Here is a 27,715-nt window from a genome sequence, read left to right as displayed (position 1 = left end):
TATTATTGCAAAGGTAGTACAAAACTACTTATAGGAGCTCACTGGTTAGTGCTGCTGCCTTACCATGTTGGCTGACCTGTGAATTGTCTACTTCTTCTGTCTTTTGGGGTTTCTGCCAGTTAATCTTAATTTTCTCCAAAAGTCCCAAAGCATACCAGCTGGTTGTTTCCCTCTTGATAAAACTGGCTTTAATTGTTTGTTGTGTGAATGGGATAGACTCTAAGCTCTACTGGGACACAATTGGAACACAATCTAAAGGACTACATGGGGTGGATAAAATGTGCTAGCTCGTCCACTCCTGACCAATAAGCCCACAAAATGATTGGCCTAGTTTTGCCCAGTGCGTAGGGGGCCCCTCATCAAACAAGCGGAACTTTAGGTATATGGCCAGCTTCAGTCAGTCAGATCTTTTGCACAATGCTAGTAAGCTACGCAGCATTCTTTTACCCTATTCTAGTGGTTAATTATATGCCTGTAAATCTTTGTTACAAACATTTACATATACTGGATATGTAGTTACATATTAATATATATGTTAGGTGCTGGTACAAATCTAACTAATAGGTAAAATGCTGCTAGTATGAAACAGTAATCCGTTACATTAGTATTCTGAATAGGGAAAGTCAAGATGTTGCATTTCTTTTTGGGGTATTTCTATTTGTGGCTAATTTATAACTGTGTGTATACTGTATATTTACTCTATATTACATATTAACAAGAAAACACAATGAAATGAAGACATAGCATAGGCCCATTAACATGTGGGAATCTTGTATTTTAATGTTGCTCATGTATAGCAGTCAAAAGTCAAAAGAAGCTAGAAACTATAGGAGGCCAGTTTCAACTCCAGCATGTGTTATTCCCATGGGCACAAGCTAGTGTGCAGGTGTGTTAAAAGAAATGGATGCCATTACTTTTATTGTTGTCCCTTTGCTTGAGAGGGTGCTGTAATTTCTGAACAGACACAGCTTAATTCATTCAGTGTTCATACACCATTGATGTGTATATAAAGGCATAGAGAAATAATCACATTGAATTTTTTCCTGGCTTTGCAGCCTGCTTGTTTGCTCGAGTTTGAGCTGTGGTCTGACAGCATGGAGCCAGTTTTGTGCTTGCAGTTTTCAAGGTACAAAATAAGCATTTGGCATAAAAAAAAATAACAATAATGTTGCTACTTTTATGTTTCATACTATTATAAAATGTCTATGAGATCATTCTTTATTGTATATTTGGTATCTTTTGTTTTTTTGTATGTGGTATTCAAATTAAAGTGAATCCTAATGAAATTACTTTTTAGATGATCCATCTTACAGAAGCATTGGGTGTAAGGGATGTGCTTCGTCTAACAGCTAAGGAATTCTTTGTCTTTTATCAGATAATGCACTGTGATGAATGAAGGCTGACTTTACACTGCACATCTTCTTTTCAAAATTTCTGGTTACAAAATAAAACAAACTGTTCCCTTTGACTGCCTCATTTTCTTTTTCTATGGCTGTCTCTTGCCTAATCTAAGTTGAAAAGGTAAGGTCAAAAGCAGGACATTTTGGGCATTGTGATGGGAATCTAATTATGGATCCTTCTGGCCCCCAGTCCTCTACTATACTGTTATGCAGATATGTGTCTCTTCCAGAGGCTGTCATTTAAAACCCTTAGCAATTCCTTTTTATATTGATATTATATATCTTATATTGATATTTTCATTGGTTCATCAAAGGTTTATAATAGAACTTTATTTTTAAATTTGCTTTAGACTTTTTTTTATCTTCTAAATGCCTTTTTTTAAAACTACACAAAGAACAGCTCGATGTGACTGTGAGGGAAATGTGGTGCAAGGCCAATTTTCTTTTTAGTCCAAGTTTGCATTCTCGTATGCACTTGTCTGTTTATTTTTAGTGTTTGCCTTTCAGGCCAGCAGCTTTTGTTGCACCCCTACCCCCGACCCAAATGAATAATCGTAACAAAAGTACACAACTGTGATCTTTACATGAAAGTGTCCTTATACGCATAGATTAATTTCATAGGATTATCTGAGTGTGTATGATGTCCTGCTGATCCTGACTGCTGTTCATGTACTATGGATGTCAATTCTGTGATTTTTAGGTACAAGTACATGGTGCAACCCCAGATGTGGAAGTGAAGAGGAGCTGCACCTACTGTTCTGAGCATTTTTTTTCTCCTTGTATGCCCACTCATATGGCCTTAGTCCATTTGCCCAGCAGGTCAAATGTACCAGATTGCCCCATGCCTTTAGAAGAACTGAAATTCTGGTTAGAAAACAAAGTATAAGCAAAGAGCAAATTTCAGACAGTAAGATGGGAGGTACCATCATGCATAACATGTGGGGAGTGCCACTGGTCAAGGACAGCAAGAGAGGGGACAGCCTCTTGAAAAAAATGGAGCAGAAGTTAAGAAACTAAGTGCTTAAAGTGCTTAAATATGATTTGCAGTTGTATTTAAACGTACATAACAATTTGGGGTTTGATTCAGACCATGGCACTATCTGCATAGCTTCTACTCTGTGTACTTTGGTTTCCTTCCACACTGCAAGGGGCTGAATCACAAAATCCGATCATTTCTGATGATTGCAAATGTCACGAAAATTCCTTTAGTTAGAATACAAATACTTACGATCCGAAAGCTCCGAAATTTCCACATTGAAACAATCGTTTGCAAATGGTGATCCGATTTTCGTATATCAGCAATCGTAAACGGCACAAAACCCTTTCTGACTTTGATACTTCAATGCATGATGTGGGAAGCTTTCCATAGGACTCAATGGCACTCTGCAGCTCCAACCTGGCCAAAAGAAAGTCACGGTACTTAAGAATGAATTCCAAAACTTTCTTACTTGTTGCGTCAAATATGATTTTGTTGCACAAATTGTCTTGCAAAGTACAAAAAAGTATCAGAAATTAACGAAAATACTGTAGAAAATACGCACAGTTCTAAAACTTAGAAAAAATATGATTTTTTTGTATTGGGACTCAATTGTACATTGATGAATGTGCCCCAAATGTATACAGACAGATTATATGATTCCTGAACGAACTGGCCTAGTGTTGTATAAATGTTATAATGATCTTAAACAGATACTTATACCTGAAATGTAACTTTTTTCATTTATTATAATATTGTCATTGAATGTAAGCTTTATACTTTTGGAATAAAAGTATTTTCCTGATGCTTTCACATTACTTATCTGATCCACCATGTTCTTCTACAAAGGGGGCAACCATATTTATTTAGCAGTAGTCCATTAGCATTAGAAGCTATAACTAACAGGCTGAGAAGGGACACGCTGGCTGTCAGGTTTAGGAACTTCAAGTAACAATTATGTACAAAACCAGACCTATCAGTGAAAAATGATCAGCATGACCTATAGGTAACATATAATGTACATTATTATTTTAAAGGAGAAGGAAAAGCTAAGTCACTTGGGGGTGCCAAAATGTTAGGCACTCCCAAGTGACTTGAATCGTTTATCTTCTACCCCGGGCTAGTGCCCCTGTACGGAGAGAACAGCACTAGCCCGGTGTAGCAGCGAGTGCTTCCTCCTTCCTTCTTCGCTGCACGCGCATGCGCAGTAGAGTGAAAAGCCGAACTTTAACAGAGAAGTCGAAACGAAGGCGGAAGGAGGAAGCGCATCGCCCCAGGTGCCCCGGGCTGGTGCGGTTTTCTCCTAACAGGGGCACCAGCCTGGGGTACGAGGTAAGCGATTCAGGTCACTTGGGGGTGCTTAACATTTTAGCACCCCCAAGTGACTTAGCCTTTCCTTCCCCTTTAAAGAGTAGATTATTATTTTCAGTATCACTTTAAGTTGTAAACTCCACTATGGTAGGGACTGATGCCAGGGTTTCCAGCTGGCCAGTATTCATCAGCCTAATGCGAGGCATATTAAATATTTACCAGGCATTCTATTCCTGGTAAATTTAGGCACTCCTGTGGTTACATCCACAGCCAGATGAGTAAACTTGTGAGCTTACATCCCAAACATGCCCTGTTAGGTCCTCTATTAAACCCAGCTCCCCTCCAGTCCACCAAGCCGCGCCTTGATCCCCATCAAACCCCTTCCTGTTATGGCAACCCTTAATTGATATGTAATTTAATAAATTATTTGGTGAAAGTAACTTATTTCTTATTGTGCTCCGTTTTCTGCCACGCTTCATATTTTCATTATGATACTGTAATCTCTGTCAAGGCACAGCATGTATTTTTGTGGTACAAAATGTTTTAACTTAGCAATAAATAAATAAATAAATAAATAAAGGCACATTGGAATATGAATATAAATATGCTCAAGTATTTTCCCCAGTTTTCATCCACTAAATTTTCTACATGTGGCAAAGCTTTGTGTAGATGTTGTGAACTACAATTGCCAACATGCTAAAAGAGCTTGACATTTTTCAGTGCTGCATTTGTTACTGACTACAGTGATAAACCATTTGTTTGCTTGGACTTTAAATTGAGTGTCATCGCAAACTGCAGTTCATCTTCAGGTGAATGTTGAGTTAACAGCCATCATGCACAAAGCTGCACTTGCCCATATGGTTTTTATCAAGCTCCTCAAGAAGAAGGGTAAGGGCAGTGTGTTTATAGTCACAGCATGTGTTCTGAACTAACTGTGTAAGTGGTTCTAAAAGTCATAATGCTGAAAGTCCCCAGTGCAGCATCACATTGATTGACAGTCCCATCAGGCATTGGGACACTCCATATACACAAAGACACTCAACTTTTCATTTAGAATGGCAGCTGTTTTCCTGTGTTTAAAAAAGCTTGTATTGTGTAAGGAAAAAAGAAATCCGCAGTCATGGAAAATAACACATGAAAGTTAAGACATTTGAGGAGCATGTAAGCCATGCATGCATGTGATTTTTTTATTTATTTATTTTATGCGGTTAGTATATATCAATACATGAGCAGTCACAGAGCTAAATGTTTTCCAGATGTACAGTGATTTAGTGTATAACTATTTTTATTGTGCTTGATTTTCCCCTATCTTCTAAGCAGTGTTACCTGCTCACCTTGTAGGACAATTTCTGTGACCTAGAGGTATTTTATTCTTTGTTTATTGAGGCCCAAAACATTTAGTATAATGTGACCCAGAATGTTCTTAATTGTTGCCCGGATCAGGACCATGGCCTTTGGTAATAGGCAAAAATGTTCTTCTTTAGGTTTCAGATTAGCAGGTACAACCTCCAAATCTTGCTTTTAACTCTTTATTTGCAACCGCAAATAAATTATTGCTATTATATGAGAAAGTACACCATTATATAGTTTGGAGAGCCATCAATGCCATTTGACCACTTTTTAATTTCTTGTGTAGGAACTAAACCCATTAAATTCTACTTAGCTTATCTGCTGTGTAAACCTAGCTACACAGCAGTGTATGTACTGTTCATAAATAGGACAGGTTAACAATGCATTCTATTTAAAATCATAAAGACACATTTTCTGTCACTGGTCCTTTAGGCTAACGTCCCACGGAGCATGTTAGTCGCCTGCGATAGACCTCTGCTATCGCGGGTGTCTCACCGCTCCAAAATGCCTTTCCACTGGTAACAATAAGAGTCGCTGGTGGAAAGTAATTTGCATCTCTTTGGTTTTCTGCATCGGTTTTCTGTTTTCTGCATCTCAGTTGCGTGACATTGCCTGCAGGAGGAAACTTCAGAAAACACAAGCAACTTCGGAAAACAAAAGCAATGCAAAGGCCTTTTCAGACATCTATAAAAAGGCTATGTAGTTGTCAGGATCACTGACCCAGGTTGCCCTACCAGAAAACAAATCAATTGTGTAGCTTTACTTATAGCTTTATTATTTTTATTTGTTTTTTTTTTCTTTCTATTGCTAAATTGCATTTTCAGGCCCTCTGCTGTATTTCATTTGGATTTCAAAACCCTGGTCCCCTTAAAACCAGATAGCAGTTTAAATTTCAAGCCTCCAAGCTGAAGAACAAAAAAACCATAAACAATATTATATACACAATATAATTCATTTTATATTATTGTAATCCCTATTTGGCTGTGTATGGGGTACATAGGACTCTTAACACACAAGATGGGCTTTTGCTATGTGGAAATATCCAAGGGGTTAGAACGCCAGAAAGTTTAAGCAGGTATAGGCACAGAATGTAGAAAGGTATGGTGTCGCCCTGTTTTATCCCACCCCAGCAGAGTGTGGGCAGTGAAAAGACAGCCAACCAGCATGGCACCACTGTGGACAGTAGTCTATATACAAGTATTTTGTATCCTAAGTAGACATGGATCCCAAACAGCCAACAGTGGTTCAGGGATAGGAACTAACCTAATACCTGTGTCTTAAAGCGGACCTGTCACCTTAAGAAATAATTTCAAATTGTTTTCTATTGTGTTTGGCAAGCAAAATAAACTTCACTTACACTATATAAATTATTTTAATCTTATTTTCTTCAGCCTTGGAATTCACAATTGCAGCAAGCAGGCAGGGGCCATTTTGTGGACACTGTTATCAAAGCAGGCATTGTATCCTGCCAAAATCTTGTTTTTGTGCCAGTATGGGGGGACCTGATACCCATATCCATGCACTGGTTCCACAATTACATGGTGCGGAGGGAGGGGGAATGTGAGGAGGGCAGCAACATCTAAGAAGTTCTGAATTGAAAGTGAAAGTAACTGTCTGCCCCACCTCTATGCCTAAGGCATAGAGGCGGGGCAGGCGTTATATGATTGACAGCTGGGATTTTAAAATGCTTTTATAATGGGTATGGATGTGGTAATAAAAAAAATTATTTTGGGTTTCATGTTTAATTTGAAAAGGGCTTTTATTATACAGCTTTTTATGTCTGGGTGACAGGTCCACTTTAACTGTGGTCCTACACTAAGGCAAGTAGGGGAGAATACTTCCAGCTAATCTCTCCTGGTTGGAGACAGAAACTGCTCTTTCTAACTAGACTATCTATCTCACTTTCCAAAAAAGTGCAATGAAAGATGCAGTCAACAGAAAAAGATCCACCCCTTTGCTAAGCACTATATTAGAGTGCAAAGGGAGTGGTCTATCTATAAACCAACTAGGCACAAAATGCTAATATCAAACTAGATACATGGGTCTTTGCAGTAACAAGGAGAAAGAGGAAATGGTAGGGGTTAAAGCTAGAGGGGCATATTAACCCTATGGGTCCCTACGTTAATATGAAATGAAAGGCAAATGCAAATGATCTTAGAAATCTGCTGCGAGCACCATACTAGAAGTAAATATCAATTTGAATACCTACTTAAAAATTATAATAGGCTGGCCAAATAATGTGTTTTCTGGTCTTAAAAGTCATAGCTAGTGCTCAGGCTAGTTCCAGTAGGGTGTGTATATATAGCCACATACAGGTACAATCGATCCGGAACAGCACCTCTTATATTTTAAATTAAAATGCCTTTATTGTAAGTTTTAGGGGCATACAGCAATGCTTCATTCAGGCCATGTGTGGCCTTTTATCAACCTTATATAGCCACAAACTGCACAGCTGTATATATTTTATATATGTCTTGTTTTTGTTTCATTTTACATTTCATTTTTATTTTTCCCATTCCCTTTTCCTGTTTTTCCCTGGTTCTTGTGCCAGATATGCACAGCAATGAGACAGCACTTGCTTACATTATTTATTAAAGAAGTGCTCGCTTTGTTGAGCTATTTTCCTTATGTTTTTCCCTCCTGACATTTTACTTAAAGACCAAGATAGCCTTGTCAATAGGGTGATTAATTATTAACTGAAAAATAATTGTCCATAAATATAGCATATATGTTTTAATTACACTTCTAAACAGATGGTTCATGTTGCACCCAGAGAGGTTTTTTTTGCATTTGGTTTATCCTCCTTGCCCTTGAAGCTACTTTTTTTGTAGCAAACTCTGTTTCAATGCAATGCATAAAACATACTTTTTTCTTTATTTTTTTGAAGCGATATTATATTCTTTGTACAGGTCCTCTCCATTTTCAGGGTTAGGAATACAGCAGTTTCAGCTCACAAATTAGACTTAGGCTTACTGCATCACAATTTAACAATATTGCATCACATTTCTAAATGTTATTCTATTTTAAAAAATGTTTTGCTTGAAGCTTATCTCTTACCTCTTTTAAACTTTTTTTTTAAAGCTAATAATTCTAAGCAACTTTGCAATATACATTCATTACACATTTGCAATGGTTTTCAACTTATTTGTATATACAATTGCTATTAGAAGTAGTGTTTACCAGTCCTTTTCTATTCTCTGCCCTGGTGGCTCTGCCATTTGAAACAATGTAACACAAGGCAGCAGATTGACAGACCTGTCTTGCTGGAGGAGACTGACCGTTGCAACATTATTTAAAAAGTAACAACCAGGAGTTCAGCTAATGCACTGTTGATCTAATGAGCACTGGAAACTGTAATTGAGAAAGAAAATACATCCCAATAAAACTCTATTTTTGTCCTATTAGGTGAAAATAAGCCCTCCCCCCCCCCCCCCCCCCACATAATATTAGTTGCATCTAGGCCTCTTTATACAGCATTAATGCCTTGATGTTCATGATAATGGAAGTAATCCCTTATAATTGCTTAAAAATTGTGTTAATGAAGGTTTATGAAGTTTTATGAAGGTTTGTATTTTCAGAAGGCTTCTGAGATCTGTGGTGAAACAGTGGGTTATAGGCTTTTGATATGAAGCATCACTAACATGGATTTTTAGTGGCCTTTTTATGTGTATGTCTGGTCTGTGGGAAATGTTGCTTGATTCCTGACAAGATTTTTTTTTTCAGTTTCAATTCCCCTTTTTTATTAAAAATAGTACAGTGGTGCGTAACTGTACAGCAATGTCCATGTACAAAACAAAAGATAGTCAACAAAACGCATGAAATTTGTGTGGGGAGCTTACCCAATTATTATTAATGTAGTGAATAAAGCACCCCTATTGTAAAATATAAGGATATTATAAGTCACCGAGGAGTTCCATGAGCAAATAAAAACATAAGGCCAAAGGCTGAGTGCTTTAATGCAGGTCATGGAGCTCTGTGGTGACTTCTAGTATATTTTTCAACAGGGGGGAACTTTATTTATTATAATACACAAGTTTCAGTGAGTCATATGGCAGAAATTATGTCAGTAAGTAATTACAATATGATGACATCACTAAGCACTGTTTATAAGGATACTATTCATGGCTCTTGTGTATTATATTATTATGCAAGTAATAGGATCCATTTTAGGCAAATTATTCTTCTTTTTTTAAAAATGAGTTTTTTAAAAACTAAGCTGCATGGATCAGTACAGGTTTCAAAACAACCCTGTTGGCTTTATTTAATGTTTAAATGATTTCTTGCAGACATAAGGTATGGTGATCCAGATTACAGAAAAACCCAAGATCCTGAGCCTTTTGGATAATATATTCTGTACCTGTACCACAACCTATTATCATACTCACATACATATACATACAGATACACAATTGCAGCAAACAGATATTGATGCAGTGCTTTTTAGATAAAGACTCTGATAATACTTGACACTTTTGACATAAAATGTAAGCATATATTATGCAGCTATTAAAAAAAAAAATGCTTATCAGTTCAAATATAACAATTTATAATAAACAAAGAAAGTGGTCCACTGTTTAGACTACATTTCACATTATTGGATCCTACTTTATCCTACTGTACAAAACAGTTTGGTTGTGAGTGGGTTTGTATTTTGCGTGGTTTCGACTGCTGAATATTGAGAATTCTGCCTTGAGACAAAGTTGAATTATGACAGATTCCCTAGTGTGGGGGAGAGGTTAGTAATACAGAAACTCCATCAAACGTCTCTGTAAACTGGGGTGCATTTATATACAGCTCTCTATATAAAAGGGGGGGGGAGGTAGTTGAAGAACATGAAAGATTTCTGATTATCTTTCCATGCTTGTAAATTATACCAACCCACTCAAGCTGTGCTTATTTTTAATCAGTTTGCTTAATAACTGTAGTACCATGTTATCCAGTATCAAAAATAATAAAAAAAAAAAAAACACAAATACAAGAGTATTGCAGAAATTATGCCTATATTGGCTAACAATAAAAATACATTGCAAGCTTTTGGAACTCTAAGGCTCCTTTGTCAGGCAAAATACAAATGAAAGCTGGAATGGCACAAGGTATATAATGCTATATTTAACAGTATATATGTTACATAGTTACATAGGGTTGAAAAAAGACCTGTGTCCATCAAGTTCAACCCATCCAAGTAAACCCAGCACACCTAACCCACACCTACCAATCTATACACTCACATACATAAACTATAAATACAACCACTAGTACTAACTGTAGATATTAGTATCACAATAGCCTTGGATATTCTGATTGATCAAGAACTCATCCAGGCCCCTCTTAAAGGCATTAACAGAATCTGCCATTACCACATCACTAGGAAGGGCATTCCATAACCTCACTGCCCTCACCGTGAAAAACCACCTACGCTGCTTCAAATGGAAGCTCCGTTCCTCTAATCTAAAGGGGTGACCTCTGGTGCGTTGATTGTTTTTATGGGAAAAAAGAACATCCCCCAACTGCCTATAATCCCCTCTAATGTACTTGTACAGAGTAATCATGTCCCCTCGCAAACGCCTCTTTTCCAGAGAAAACAACCCCAACCTCGACAGTCTAACCTCATAGTTTAAATCTTCCATCCCCTTAACCAGTTTAGTTGCACGTCTCTGCACTCTCTCCAGCTCATTAATATCCTTCTTAAGGACTGGAGCCCAAAACTGCACTGCATACTCAAGGTGAGGCCTTACCAGGGACCTATAAAGGGGCAAAATTATGTTCTCATCCCTTGAGTCAATGCCCTTTTTTATACAAGACAGCACTTTATTTGCTTTAGTAGCCACAGAATGACACTGCCTGGAATTAGACAACTTGTTATCAACAAAAACCCCTAGATCCTTCTCCATTAAGGATACCCCCAACACACTACCATTCAGTAGATAGTTTGCGTTTATATTATTTCTACCAAAGTGCATAACTTTGCACTTATCAACATTGAACCTCATTTTCCAGTTTGCTGCCCAGTTATCTAATTTTGTCAAATCGCTCTGCAAAGCGGCAGCATCCTGCATGGAACTTATAGTTTTGCACAATTTAGTGTCATCAGCAAAAATAGAAACAGTACTGTCTATGCCCACCTCCAGGTCATTAATAAACAAGTTAAACAGCAAAGGCCCAAGGACTGACCCCTGCGGTACTCCACTAACCACACTGGTCCAATTAGAAAATGTTCCATTTACAACCACTCTTTGTACTCTATCCTTCAGCCAGTTCTCTATCCAATTACAAATATTATGTTCTAGGCCAATATTCCTTAATTTGATCATTAACCTTCTGTGAGGTACTGTATCAAACGCTTTAGCAAAGTCCAAGTAGATGACATCAACTGCCATTCCAGCATCAAGGTTCCTACTCACCTCCTCATAAAAGGCAACTAAATTAGTCTGGCAAGATCTGTTACGCATAAAACCATGCTGGCACAAACTAATAGTATTGTGAACTGCAATGTATTCAAGTACCCTATCCCTTATTACCCCTTCCAAAAGTTTTCCTACTACTGATGTCAGACTAACAGGCCTATAGTTTTCAGGCTTAGAACGGGATCCCTTTTTAAATAACGGCACCACATTAGCAATCCGCCAGTCTCTTGGCACCATGCCAGACCTCAATGAATCCTGAAAAATTAAGTGAAGAGGTTTGGCAATCACAGCGCTCAGCTCATTTAATACCCTGGGATGAATCCCATCCGGCCCTGGACCTTTGTTTACCTTTACATGTTCAAGTCTCTTTTGAATTTCCTCCCGAGTGACCCATGCGTCAGTAGCTAAATTACTAGAACTGGGCATATTACAAGGGAAGCCTTCATTATCTGGCTCCTCAGATGTATAGACAGATGAAAAATAAGAGTTCAAAATTTCAGCTTTTTCCCCGTTTTCATCAACCAACGTACCCCCCCGTGATAATAAAGTTCCCACCCCTTCTTGCTTCATTTTTTTACTATTCACATAATTAAAAAATAATTTTGGATTCTTTTTACTCCTAGCAGCAATATCCCTTTCCATCTCTATTTTAGCTTGCCTGATAGTTTTTTTGCATGCTTTATTTGCTTCCTTGTACCTGATGAAAGTTTCTGCTGTCCCAGCTAACTTGAATGCCCTAAAAGCACGTTTTTTCTTACCAACCTCGACAATAACACTTTTATTCAGCCATAAAGGTTTTGCTTTGCGATGCCTCTCCTTGCTTACAAGGGGGATATACTGTTGTGTATACCTACAAAGCAATGTTTTAAAGATGTTCCATTTTCCTTCTGTGTCTAACCCCATGAAAAGCCTTTCCCAGTTGACACATTGCAGAGATGCCCTTATACTGGCAAAGTCTGCACGTCTAAAATTGAGCGTTTTAGTTACTCCCTTATAGCGCTGTCTCTGCAGCATTATCTCAAAGGAGACCATGTTGTGATCACTGTTCCCCAAATGCTCACCCACACAAATGTTAGAGATAAGTTCATTATTATTAGAAATCACCAGGTCCAAAATAGCGTCATTCCTAGTGGGTTCTTGAACTGCCTGAAATAAAAAGTTGTCATTTAGCATATTTACAAACCTACTAGCTTTTTCTGACTTAGCCACCCCATTACTCCAGTCAATGTCCGGATAATTAAAGTCCCCCATAACAACAACTTGACCCAGTTTTGAAGCCTCCTCCATTTGCAACAATAGCTGGGCCTCATCCCCCTCATCTATACGGGGTGGTTTATAACATACACCAATGATCATTTTCTTTGTGACCTTCAGCCCTACTGAAATTTCTACCCAAAGAGATTCGATGTTTTCATTGGTAATGTCTTTATTACATGGCTTTAAGTCTGACTTTACGTAAAGACAAATGTTGTGCCATTCCAGCTTTCATTTGTATTTTGCCTGATGAAGGGGGCTTCAATATAGGTTAACCAATATAGGTGTAAATTCTACAATACTCTGTATGTATTTGTGTTTTTCTTTATTATCTTAATAACACTGCAAGCTTTCTTTTTTTTCCTTTCCCGATGACTCGCACATTATCATTGCTTATCAGAACATAACAACATTTCTGCTAATATGCCACTTCATGTTCCAAAATTAAATTACTGCATCTTCCATTTTTTTGTTTGAAAGCCATCCACTTTTAGACTATCTAGACTATTTTGTCTATTGATACAAATGAACTATGAAGAAGAAAAACATCTTTGTGCATGTGCTTCTTTTTTCCCACTTCCATCAGCCTCTTTAATAGCTGAACTGACCTAATTAAATAGGAGGTTCGCTAGCAGAGCCATTGCTTTTTTGCTTAGTTTATTGAACTCTGGTGGTTACTATCTCCCCCTTCAGATTAGAGGCCACTTTCCAGTGGGTGCATCGACTATGCTAGTGCAAACAAAGCAAAATCCATAAGAGATTTAAAAGGTTGGTAAAGGAAAATAAAAGCCATTAAAGAAACTGCCTTTTTATCTATGATGTAGGGTGCGGTACTCGTGTGCCCTGTGGATCCATTGCTGCCAATGCTATTTTCAAATCCTTTTATCTTTTATCCATATTTTAATCTGGGACAAATGTGCTAGTATTCATGTACAATTTCTCTTGCAGAGAGCTTTTGCTTTGATTTAACTTTTCCCTTGAACACTTTTTTCCCTAGTTAAATAGCATTCTCTTCCTGTGAATGCACAATAAATCTAAAGAAACTGTAAAGAAAAGAAACAGGGCTAACTCACAGTTTGCAAAGTAGTGGGCTGGGACTCGATGAGCAAAAAGTACAGTGTGAATACAGCCTCTCTCACTTTATTTTGATTTATTTATATTTATATAAAATTTAATTTTCTTTAATGGCACAAAATGAGGTTCATATTTTCAAACAAATGATTAAACTGTATCTGGTGAAACCTGCTTTAGTTTTAACCATAAGGAAGAAACACATAATGATCAGAATTGCTCTTAGAAGAGTGATTGCTAATCCCCCTGGGCTTAGTAGTTGCTACAAAGTGATTCCACAGCATGGCAAAATATTAGCATGCACAAGGGCAGGCTGCCCCAGCAAATTCGGTCAGTAAAAAATACATGCACCTGTATCTGTAGAACCTCAAAAAGGAATGACGACAAATTGCTTGAGGGAGGATGTAATAAAAGTTAACAAAAAATTTGCGCAATGCAAAAAATATTCAACTTCTCTTTTTACTTCTTTTTAAACTTCTGGTGAACTGTGTTTGTGAGCTCAAAACTAAATATTGTAGTATTTATATTGGAAAAGTCATGCATTGCAGGATTTATATTGGTTTTTACCACAAAAATGTGCTTCTTAGGACATGGAAAAAGTTACATAGGATAACAATTTCAAGTGAGATGTACATGAAATGGATTTGCAAGGCAAAGGTCTTGGGCCTAGCCTGCAGACTGGTTGTAATGATGACCATTCTGGCACAGGAACATCACTTTTTTCTCATTTTAATTAAAAGGGAATATTGTGGTTTATACTATCAATGTAGAACTAGAATCAATTGCAATTAGCCTAGGTAGTGTTTCCTTTCACATATAAAAGTAGAAAACTTATTCTCTTCCATCTGGGCCTTTCTATGCTGACCCAGTACATAAAGCCGCAGTTGCAAAAAGGTTCCAGCAAAGTAGACTCCTTAACAGCTAGGAAAAGCAATAAGTGGAAGTGAGATCTATACCTTGTCCATTTTCTAGCATGTATTCAAAGTGGATTGTATGTTGCAGGATAACACGTGTGTCTGTGTGTATAGAGTGGGTAGGGAGGTGACATCCAAACCCTTATTAGGGTCCTTTGGCTTGGAATAGGTGATATTCTTAACCATATGCATCAGTCAATAATACTGGATCTGCTGACCTTGATTTATTGTTGTTATTATTGTGTTAACTTATATTAACATAATAATTTTCAGCAAAAATATTTACCATATATGGTGGTCTTGTAAGATTAAAATACCAAAGCATTAAAGCATTTCTAGTGTTCTTTTTTCTGGCCTATGTGATGATTAAGTAGTTCATCTCTGTGAGGCAGCACTCTGTGCCTAACTGCACCACCTAGCTGTAAAGTCAGAGTTCAGTTCCACACAGACAACTAGTCTATCTTCTTTACAAAGTGCCTTTTATCACATTTTAGTTCTGCTTTGACTTCTACAAATGAGAGATGAATGGAAAGTAGTGCAGAGCAGATCTCCAAGAACTGCTGCCAAACTCTGTTCCAGGGAGGGCTCGACAGTTGAAATCTTCAAGGAACCCCATGGCAATATTTGTCTTTCATGTGAATTTCAAATAGAGGCCCGAAACAGCTGAATCATACAAGGGAACACAAATGTTTATATTGCTGAAATACCAATGGTTGTTGCAAAAGACGAGACTGCCTGTAAAGTTATTGCAGTCCTGCTTGTTGCAGTTTTTTTCACCTTTATAAATTAATTCTATTGCAAACAAAACATTATCCTATTCCTTTCTAAATTCTAATTTTTACATTCCTCTTGCATGACCCCCAAATTTTGGATTGTGTAAAGCATGATTGGAAAAAATTCGAAGCAACCACGATAATTTCTGATGTGGGTAAATTGCGCAATAATTTGTGTTGTGGACGTACGAAAATATTGTGGTTGCAATCCGAAAGTTACAAAATTTTTGCTTTCGAATGATCATAAACGGCGCAAAACCTTTCTGGCTTTAAAACTTCAATGTATGAGTTTGGAAGTCTTCCATAGGACTCAATGGCAGTCTGCAGCTCCAACCTGGCCAAAAGAAAGTGACGATACCAAAGCTTGAATGAATTCTGAAATGTTCGTACTTGTTGCGACAAATACGTTTTTGTTGCGGAAATTGATGCAAACCACAAAAAGGTCCAGAAATTAATGAAATTATCATGGAGATAACGCACTGCTCTACAAATTAGAAGAAATACAAATTGTTCTCATTCGTACAAATTCAGACTTTAATGAATGGCCCCCCTAATGTAGGGTTGCAGGGATGGCAGTTCAGGCAATGCCTAATAAAAATGCTTGTTTTTTTCATTTTAAGGTTCTTAAGAAGACCAACCCCTACCAATTGTATAAATATGAATACGTTCTTAAATATATGGGTTGACAGGTGTGCAGATGCTAAAGCATGATTCATCTCTCCAGAGAATGCATTTTCTATATTGCACAGCCCACAATTAGTGTCTGTACACCACTCCTGCTGATACCAATCCTTGCACATAGTGATGTTAGGCTTGTGTACAGCTGCTTGCCCATAAGGAACTGCCAAGTCGATTGCTGACAGTGCTTCTAGAGACAGTATGCATGTCAGCATTTGGCCACATGATGTGTGTATATGTGTATGTTAATATATGTGTGTGTGTGTTATAATATTTTCATTGCAATAAGCTCATTTGTTTTTGACATTGATTTAATTTGGCATCCATGATGTTTTGCTGTTCACAGATTACAGTTTCTCATCTGTGTTGAAAGGTGCCATGGAGGCAGAGGATAAAGGACTAGGGGCTGGTAGTACAAATGCACTGGCTACATAATTTTTATATGGTTATTGTGTAATTCCCTCTTCAGCTCCCACTATGTCAAAACCCTTTCCTGGCTCAAACATTTTTTTGTCTTCCCCCCAATCCTCACAAACCCTCCCCTGTGATGTCACTGCCCTCCTTCAGGCTGGTATTATTCCAAAGAAAAGGAGGCAACCCCTGTGGTGATTTTCTATGATCCATGTCCAAATCTATGCTATTATTGGACCAGGGCTGCCATTGCCTTTTTCTACCGTCTCTTCTCCTTGGCTCTGATAACTAAAATTTATGTATTAGCTTATCCTGTTCCTGCATCCTAGGGCCGTGATTTTATTTTCTTTTTTCCAGAAGTGATGCAGCTTCTACTATACAGGCTTTCAGCTGTTTCTCATAACATATAGTAGAGGCCAACAGTTGTATGGACTGTCAGGGAATCATTGATCCCAAGAACATCGTTTTGGACATTTATCTTAGAAAGACGAACATGCTATGTCCCCTGTGGCGTCCTGGGAAAAGTTTACTGTAACATTATTTTTCACTAAACCTACATGCATAGTTTTCAGTTACAGGCTTAACTTCTTGTGCATCTTGCACATCTATCACTAAATAATATCCTCAATGAACCAGTCTGTGGCTGATACTGATACATTTTAAGCAAAATTGAATGTTGTTTCCCAAGGATTTTTATTTATAAGGTGGTGGAACAGTTTTCCACTGAATTAAATGGAGCTGTAGTCTAGTTCTAGCAGTCAAAAAAAAAAAAACCAGCTGCTGTAATTTCTCTGCTCTTATGATGGAGATCAGGACATTCCTCCCAAACATGGGTGTAGTTATTATGGAATAAAGGAGAAGGAAATTCATTTTGCCATTTTACTGCCAATAGATTCGCCACATTAATGCCACCTAGAATGCTATATTTATTCTGCAGAAAGCTTTACCATTCCTCAGTAAAGAGCCCTAGAAGCTTTCTCTGTTTGTTTAAGATTGCAGCTGCAATTTTAGCTTGGTCTTCATAGCTTTCTGCTTGGAGCTTAGCCTTTATTATAATTTTTTTGTATCTTGGCAGTTAAGATCACAGATCTTCTCATCGACTTTTAATATATATTTCATTTATATATTAAAACAAGGGCTACATAAAATCTTTGATTATAATGAACAATAAATGAGCTGTGACAAAAGTGATATCACATAGTATCGGTCATACCTGATGACATCATGAAGTACTGGTTATCCTGTTTATTAGTGCATTACATGGATATTTGTATAGCATTGTTGTAACTTCTAGCTTCCAACTCTTCTAATATCTGTTTACAGTAGAACTTACCATATCTGCTATTTAAAATAAAACATTTAATGAAGTAATATGTTTTACCTTTTCTTATTAAGCTAAGCAGTAATGCGTTTGTTTACCGCCTTGTTTTCAGGCTTCTCTGCCTCTTATCATGGAAAAAAAATCACTCATTTTCACTCGTCATTATGCAAACAAGCTGTCATACATACAGAAAGCGACCCGTTAGAATAATGAAGCTCTTGAGCTAAAATGGAAAATTGAGATTTCTTTAATGAATTCACATTCATGGCATGGCTATGAAATTTTAGCTATTGAATGCTAATTTCTGCAATGTGTAATACACACACACTCCAGAGATTATTAACACATTGTTTGGCGAAGGAGGAAACATGGGACTTGCCCATGAGTCTCTGCCTTGCCTAAAAGCTGCACCCTTAATTCATTGCCTGAATAGTTCTTGCCTGACCACATCATCTTTGCACATTTGCCATCATCAAGCACACAAATAGCCATAGGCAAAAAAATTAATTTGCCCCAACGTTACTCATTTTCTAGAAACTGTATTGCATTACCTACTATCTGGAGGATTGCATTCTATGTTTGTGGTTGAGAAATCTTAATATGGTGTTTTGCAGTTACTCACAATGTCATACATTTGGATTATGAATTGTCTGACTTGTGAAATATGGTTCTCTGTTTGCAATCCAGCTTTTGCCAAGAGCTCTCTGCCATGTGCTAGTCTGTTCTACAGTGCGTAGGTTCAAACAGCATTCACGTGATCCCATTGGTTTTACAAATCTAAAGGCTTGCTTTTGCAGCTACAGCTGTCAGTGTAATAATTTCTGTGAAGGACAGTGATCAATAAAAAACCCGCATGGGCATTTTTTCATTCCACCAAGGTGATATCCTCATGTAATCCTTCTCGTGGTGGGATTTATGCTCAGATGGTATTGCACTGTGACTCTGCTGCTATTCACACTGGAGAGGCTTTTTTCAGCTCATTATGGTTCTGTGTTATTTGTTTCCATCCCAGCTTTCACATTAAATTAACTCAATTTGTTTTATTGGTATTTAATATATTCCTATGACTAGCACAGGTAGGCTTTGGATAGCATTGGAAATTTTAAATGGCTATTGACCTTCTAACTGCTGAAATGCTGTGGCTTAATCCATTTATTCTCCTCTTGTAAAATGACAGGTCCAGATGAGAAGCATTAACATTTACCAGACATCTCAAAAGAGATTTTCTATTAAGCCCTTGCTTTGTGTTTATTTTCAGAGAAAATTCTCTCTAGCAGTGAAGGCATAAGATATACTGTAGTACTTTTTTTTTAAAGTTGTTACTGATTCTTGAACTAGATCTATTTCCTTTCAAGCCAGATCTGTTCCTTTATCATAATGTCTTCTCATTTGCAGGAACTCCTTTACTGGTGCGAAGGAGCAGTGACCCAACTGTGGGACCAGCTGTTGATTTTCACCCATCTTCCTCACAGTCTGCAGATCAGAACGTAAATGATGCTTCACAGGTTAGTAAATGACTAGCTCTCTAGCCACATTTTGTAAACATTCATTTAACAAAGAACAAAGTTATTGCTTGCACAGCAGCTGTTCACGCAGAACCAGCAAATTTACTGGATTCCAGTGGGACCCAAGTAATCTTACCTAAAGATTTATTGAAGTTATATTGTATAACAGTTTTAAATATACAGTGAAATAATGCTTTACATGCATGACTTTCTGGTGTCAGAGTATGACATATAAGGACAATTTCCAGCAATGCAGGTATAGGCTCCATCCAAAGGACAGAGTTTTTGTAGGGTGGTAGTGCAAATTACACTGACTTTACTTATCCCCTACTGCAGCTGTACCCCAGTGGGTAACTAGCTTATTGTTTCCCTGGGATGATATCACTTTGTTTTTCGCAGTTTTATGGAACACACAGGTGGTACATGAATGCTTGTGATCCTCTGTGTGAACCCAATGTAGCTTGTATCCCTTTACCTTTATTCTTTAGATAAATAAAAATATGGTTTATGTTATACTGTGTCTGCTAGTTTATATCTACTAGTAACGTCACTTGCTGGTAAAATAATGGCAACAACCAGGTGGAGTAATCATGAATACCAGGTAACCAATCTCTCCCTGTGCTACAGAAGGTTCATGAATAATGTCCAAGTGTCAGAGTAGGATACTGATGTTGCTACATGATAATACATAGCATGTATAATAGGCTAATGCCCTCTATTATTAATTGATGAATAAGTTCTCTAAAGCTCGCTGTGATTAAAGACTTACTTGTTTAGTAATGCCACCAAATTAGTAGTTCTGTTCCTATTTAGCCACGCAGATAGTCGACCAAATTGGATGATCATATTTCTTGGCACTTAGGCCAGCGATTGGAACACATGGGGGCCTGTACAGAATAGATTGCATCCATAACCAATATGTTGATTCACTACACATGCTCTTTGTTGCTTTCAGTTACTGAGCTTAGGGACCAACTCAAAATATACTGTATATATAGAATATAAATGTAACAGTATAAGGCTGATTAGTAATTCTTTCAGATTCACATTACACAACATATCTAAACTCGGTCAATTCCATCAGAATTTAATAATCAGCCCTTTAGCATCAGTTTACATGCCAATCAAGCCTCATTTTCTGCTTGATAATTTGCGTCCTGCTTAGCTTCTCAACAGCTGCTCAGAGCACACTGAGCATGTGCACTGTCCCGGACAGTTCTAACAGAATCCAAGTTGGGAAGCTCCTGTGACAACTGTATCATGTATGACTAATATCATTACTACCACAGTGATGCTGAAACTTTAAGCCACTTCAGTCAGTTTATTATATAAAAAATGGCATTTCTAGCCATATTCATTTCAAGGGTTTAGTTCTCCTGGGATACTGCAATCACATCATTTCCCCTTTTTTTAAAAGCACCCTTTAATTTTTTTACTCAAGGCAACTAAGCCCAAAATAGTTGAAACATAACTAACATTCATTTATACTTTTTCCACTCCCCACTCCAACCTACAGGCAACCATTTCTCTTTGTGTGCTGATGCTATGCATTTCTACATGCTTTGCACATAACCTTCTTATTTGTAAACCAGAGACATTGGCTGGGGGAGAAAGGGATTTGTTTATACAGAGTTCTTTATCTCTTTTCCACCCTTTTTAGGGCTCTGGCACACGGGGAGATTAGTCGCCCGCGACAAAACTCCCTGTTCGCGGGCGACTAATCTCCCCGTGTGCCAGAGCCCTTACATGCCATAGATTGTAAAATATGTGAAGCTGACTCTCAAGTTACAAAATGCCAAAACAATGCAGTGGTACAATAGTGGTTAATAGACAAAAATACAGCATTTTTTTTAAATTAAAAGAATAGGCAAAATACATATTCAACACATATTTTTATTGTATTCAGGTTGAACAGCCTTTTTGCGCGGTGCATTGTGTCACAGCATGAGAAAGCCCAGCTTGTGCCTCCATTGGGGGGAAGTACCATATTTCCTTCACTTTTCTTTCAACCATCTGCAGTTGACCTGTTCCAGCTGGCTCTATTCGCAGATCCAAGTCTATGGCCAAGTATACATGGTCAGATCCTTCTGACGCAGTATATATAGAAATATTCTTTCATTTGTTTATAATTAAAAAGGATGCATTTCCAAATGCTTTTTATTTTTAATTCCTGTGTACCTTACAGAGAACCGGTTAATTTTTTTTTTGTTTCCTTTAGAGCCAAATCGATAACAATTTTTTTCTAAATATTTATATCCATAACACAGTTTTGCCTTTAAAACTGCAATATGTAAACAAGCAATACATAATGGCAACCACTGCTTCTTTGTTGTGTTCTTTCTGTTTATATATCAGGTATTTACTAACTTGCCTCCCTTGTCAGGAATCCACAAACAAGAAACTTGTCAAACAATAGCAAAGTCTTTTAATGATTACTTTTTCATTTTGCCAAATTGCTTCCCTTCCTGCTTTAGCCAACATGTGGTTTGTGCTTTGTATTACACTTGGGAGGGAGGCTGTCACTCAATGGGATAACACCAAGCCAGGCCACCAGAATTCAGCGCACCCCAGACAACAGATGGCCTCGGCTTTCACACTGACCTTCATGCTGACTATGTTTATAGCTCCATCGCCTCCTTCTCCGTTCTTACACCTCTGAGACAGTTGGTCTCTCAAACCAGCTGCTTTCAATGCATTTGAATTAATCTGCCACCCCAGGGCTGTAAATATTACTCCTGCAGCATTCTGTAGCACTTCCAAGCAAGCCTGTCTGACCAGTTGCAATGCAGAATGTCTCACAAAACCATCCAGACCTAAATGATTAGTTTGCCTTTAACCACAATTACCCATTTGCTGCTAGCTGGTTCTGTGGTGTTTTACAGGGTAGTCTGTTACCAAAAGAGCAGCAGTTCAGAATTTGTTTACTTTTGAGTAACAGAACTTATCACAGAACTGCAGATGCTTACATAATAAGAATCTTGACAATGGTCCCAAAATGCAAAACTTTGATATCGCACATTAAAGAATGACACACACACAACACAGGCAAATGGCAGTAGTATTTGTCATTAATGTAAATCAAAGTATGATTAAGATCTAGGTGCTGCATCACTAAAAAATGCTGAAACTGAATAAATACTGTTGTGGTTTTAATGGTGTTGTTTTTAATAATATATTACACTGTCTGCCTTGCAGATAATTAATTCTACCATGTAAACTTTTATTTTCAAACTTATTCTTTTTTAATTGTAATAATGGTGTGTGAGCGGCCATCTTTGATGCATGACCTGTGCTTGCAGAAGCAGCTAGTCCTGCATCATTCAAGTCTTTTCAAGAAACTACTGCCTCAGCTATTCAGTTCTTATCTCCCTGCTTATACAAAAGCACTTTTGCTCTTATTTGTCCTGTTGGGTTTTATGCTTAGTATGCCCTAAAAGTTGTGTCCAGAACAATTGTGATACAGCAACTTTAAGACTTATGAAGGCGAGCATTACATAACCACCTGTACCAGCATAGTTAGGTATTCCAATCGGGCTATAACACACAGGGCATCTTGTCACCTGGAACTCAGTGGCAGCCAAAGTTCTCTTCTTACCTAATGAAAAGAACCCAGAGTGACACTCATGGAGCAGAAAAAGGTAGATAAAGTAAAGTTACAATGCCTCCTTGAACAATATCTGTCCATTCATCTGTTGATTGGCCCTGTCTATGGCCACCTTTAGCCTGAAGCAGAGCAGTAGTAGCTGCAGCAGAGAAGAGCTTATTACCCTGTTACCTGACTAGACCTGACTATGCTTGCATTAAATCAGTTGTTGGAGGTAAAGGGGGGAGATGTAATATCACACCAGTGTGAAGTTCAGAAGGAAAGAGAGACTGAAGCTAATCAGAGACCAATTTACAAGCCTAAGGGTACTTGAGAATGTAAGAAAATGGCTTGCCTTATGTATACATTTGAAAGTTAAATATAAAAATATCTGTTTGTTGAGAAATGGATTTCAGTACAGGATTGTGCTTAAGGAGCTCTATTGACTGATGCATTTTAAAAACATGTTTCCCTGTGACAGCATTCCTTTGATAAATCCAGTTCATGACCTAGGACTGGGGTTCTGTATAGCTCCTGCCTGGAACAACTAACATTCCCAACTGCTTGTTCAAGCTGAAATATTACAAGGTATCGGATCAATAACCAGCAAATGCAACTGAATTCATAGACATAAGAGCTGAAAATTCTTAGCAAACAGAAGGAGCAGGCAGCATACGTGGGTAGCATCCCTTTAGCAGATAGCAGTTGGGTTTTATAGGAGTAAGCGGAACGCCATGTCTTTAGCGCCCTGTCACCTAAATCATTTAATGACACTCTGTGATGATAGCACTACCTGCCCCCATTGCAAATTCTCAGAATATCAGTTTACATACTAAAAGTTAATTTTAAAGGACAATGAAAGGTTAATATAAATTAAAAGTAAGGGGCACATTTACTAAGACACGAATTCTAATCCGAATTGGGAAAATTACGATTGGAAAACGAACATTTTGCGACTTTTTCGGATTTTTTGCGAATTTTCTGCGCCTTTACGACTTTGCGGAAATTGTCGCGACTTTTTCGTTACCAATACGATTTGCGCTAAAAAACGCAAGTTTTTTGTAGCCATTACGATGCGCTCGTATCTTGTCGCGACTTTTTCTTTCTGAGCTACACAATGCCACCAGCCATTTAGAAGCGGATCTGGGAGAGGGGAGGGGGGGAGGGAATGAAACACATGTGCAGTATGAAGCAAGGAGGGAAAGGAAGGGAGAATACCTTTTTAGAGATGGCTGCCTGTTCTAGAAGATGTGAAGTAAGTGTGACTGAGTAAATATTTGATTAGGTGAGCCAAAAGTGTGGCGTTTTTAATAAAGAATAGGAGGACTATTGGGCAGTATGCTTTTTAAATTTTGACTTGCATTCTCCTTTAAATATGAGCTACCACTTTATATGATTTTAGTACATGTGCATCCTTTGCCACACTGTCCTACCAAGTATTTATGCATTATATGAAGCAGATCATACATACTTAACCTCCTATTAATTTTCAACCTGCTTTCAGAACTAAACCATTTCAACTTTATTCACTAGTCCCCTCCAGTGGTCAGTGACATCCATGGGATCTGGAATGGCTTATCCATAGGCATATGCATATCTCACATATGTATATGTGCATGATTTTATAGAGAATGCAATGAAATAACCACATCTTAAGCATTTAGTTAATAATAGTTTGGTGTTTCCTATATAGGTAACAGAAGCAAGACATGTACCAGATGTGTTTATTGAACTATATTATTTCCCCTTGCTTATGAATGTATATATTTAAAAATAACTTTTAAAGAAAGCTTTTAAATATGGCTAGCCATAATTCTTCAGTAAATAAAATGGTTTTACGCAAGAATTATTTTGCAACTCACGGGGTAGAGGAGTACAAAACAATAAATTGATGCAACTGGTGACCAGGCATTTTGCTGAACAGATAAACAAATAGACTGCTTGCAGTCACCCTAAAGAGCTGGTGATAGACAAAAAACATTACTGCACTCTGGATTTTCCAGTTGGAAATTTAAATTTTCAGTTGTTGTAGAATGTCTTCATTTTAACTGGCATTTTTTTCATTTAAATTGTATTTTTTTTTTTTTATTTACCTTTTTTCTCCCTCTTTCCATCTTTTACAAGGGGTTTTACTCTGGCAGTCAGAAAAAAAACTATTGTTCTGTGAGGTTACTATTTTATTTATTTATTTATTTTTTATTAATTTCAACTGTGGCCTATTCATATTCCAGTCTCTCATTCAGACCACTGCCTGGTTGTTAGAGTAAACTGGACCCTAGCCACCAGTTCCTGAAATTCCTGAAATTGGAGAGCTGCTGAAAAAACAGTTGAAAGAATTTTTGAAAATAAGGAATGAATTCCTCAGGATGTTCTACATTATATTAAAAATATATTCAAAGTTGAACTACCCCATAAATTGCACTTAACCCCTATTGTGGTTACATAAAAAAAAAAAATTCTCTGCATACATTCTCTTAGTTGCAGCAATCAGGTCTAGAGATGCATAACAATAAGTTGTGCCTTTTGTATTTGTAGAGGTTCCATTTGTGTGTTTAAATGTTTACATTTTTAAACATATTTTCCAAATACATGCCTCTGCTGGTGGGTTGCTCTTTATTGGGCTGGAAGAGTACCCTTTACCACACTAGCAAGGGTGATGCCTTCATCTTGGAGAGTATCCTGTTCTTAGTGTCATTTTTTGTCTCATAAATGTGATATTCACATTTATATATTGGTGATATTTCACTAGTATAGTTAAGGGAGTGGTTTATATGGCTTGTATAATCTCTGGAAAGTAGACCAAAACAATGATATATGTAATAAAAATCTTTCACTTTGGAATAGACTTGTGAATGTTTAATGTGGACAGAGGTATGTAAGCCAGGCTACAAAATAAGTGAATGACTCCTCATCTTCAATATAGGTTGCAAGAAATTAGCATTACATTAACAAAAGTGCACCAAATCCCAGCAAACAGTGATGTGGAAGAGGTTGTTGGGGCATTGAATAGAGCATGGCTATGGCATATATGCATGGACATAGCCATGGAGCTACTGCAACACAACTATTGCTTTATATGGTACACCAGTCAGGGACATGCTTTGGGCAGCTTTAGGGGAGTGCCATCTAGGTGCCTATATAGTAAATAAAAATGCTTATAAAAAAATAGTCACCCCAGCCTCCTGCCAGATCTTTGCAGCAAAATCTAGCAGTGGAGATGTAAAAGGAACCTTGTTCTTTTACTGTCAGTGCCTGTGCAGTACAGTAGGACCATCTGTGCATATGATGACCGTTGTGGGAAGGGGGTGATGCTTCCAAAGTTACTGAACCTAAACACAGGCCTAATGCCATTATGTGTTAATAAAACTTAGTGAACTAACAGAATGTTTTATTTAGTTGCATTGCCAATGTTATTTTACAGGTGGTACTGAAAAAAATTATATTAAGAATGTTGAGAATGGCTACTAAAATCGTTTGTTTATAGATCAAAGGAAAAATGTCAAGGTGCTGGCCATGGAAGATAACCAGACTTGTATCTGATATTTGCATAATAAAAAAACTGAGTTCTGCCCATTGTGAACTTGCAACATAATTCACTGTCTACTGCAACTTTCCCTTATCTTTGTTTAAATTCCTCATCTAGGCTTTGTGTTATCGGTGATGGATTTAATCCTTTGAAATGATGGAGGTTTCAGAGAATATGTGTAAGCAGCCCCACTGTGTAAGCTAAAGCATGCTATATTCATTACATTGCAATGTGTGTTTCAGGAGATAGAGGGTGAATTATTGGAGGTCTTGGTTTTAGAGATGTACGAGGGCTTTATTTCAGCATATATATATTTATTTTAAAATAATCATCTTGTCTACAAATGACTGGACAGTAGTTAATGATAAATAGGCATGTAGAGAATAGAGTGAACTGAACAGCAGCATAATGTGAGTATTCTGTCACACCCAGCAGTCCTAGCTGTCCCCTGATAAAGTAGGATTGGGTTGTGTTGTTGCCTCTGTATTTCATGGCATGCCTTTGTTTTGTAAAGATAAAATCCTCTGTCCAATACTTTTGACAAGGCTAAGCGCTTCTCCATAACAGAGATGTTGGAAACCATTTCATTTGTTATCGTCTTAATGAGTAAAATCCTCATCTAAATAATTTGAATGGGGGTACTTGGCTGAAGATGTGGACACCTGGGGTATTATTCTGTAAAGTGTTTTATGAAGACAGATTGGTGCTGTCTAAATGAGTCGGGCATTCATAATAAGTGAAGCAGAGGTTTGTGTCTGCCTGACATTTTCTCTTTCCTGCAACAGAGCCAAGACAACATATTGTGGCTCTAATAGTTTGTGATGGCGTATCATGCCATGGTTCTGTCCAGAGGCTTCTGCCAGTATCAGGGTCATACCTAATATGAATATAAAATATGGTTCCATTTTATTTACTTCCTCATCAGGCTGGGTGAAACATATACTGTATGAGCAGAATATATGGGATGAAGATACCAAGCAGATCCTATTATTCAAGACTGAAAATTATTGATTAGGACAAATATAGGGAATAAATACTACATTTACAGTATTACCCTTAAAGAGATTATAATAACAAGAAAGGGAAGATATATACTATATTTACAATATATAGTGTTTTTCACCCATGGGGCCAAAGCCACATTACAGGATTTTTACACAGTCAAGCCAGCCATTATAGAGACACTATGCCAGGGCACTTACACAGGGTCTTAGTAATTTCCCACAGGAGTTTGAACT

General features: G+C 37.5%; 1 protein-coding gene across 5 annotated transcripts in view; it reads left to right on the top strand.

Annotated features, from left to right (window-relative positions):
• Positions 1–27,715, top strand: part of pard3b (par-3 family cell polarity regulator beta) — a 673,678-nt gene that overhangs the window by 148,746 nt on the left and 497,217 nt on the right. For all 5 annotated transcript variants that reach the window (XM_031893388.1, XM_031893387.1, XM_002936393.5 and 2 more), the window contains exon 4: positions 19,259–19,368. In XM_031893388.1, the coding sequence (XP_031749248.1) occupies positions 19,259–19,368 (110 nt within the window). The remainder of the gene's footprint in view (positions 1–19,258; positions 19,369–27,715) is intronic.

Source organism: Xenopus tropicalis, chromosome 9, assembly GCF_000004195.4.
Source record: "Xenopus tropicalis strain Nigerian chromosome 9, UCB_Xtro_10.0, whole genome shotgun sequence".
Lineage (NCBI taxonomy): Eukaryota > Metazoa > Chordata > Amphibia > Anura > Pipidae > Xenopus > Xenopus tropicalis.
This window is presented reverse-complemented; position numbering and strand designations above follow the sequence as displayed.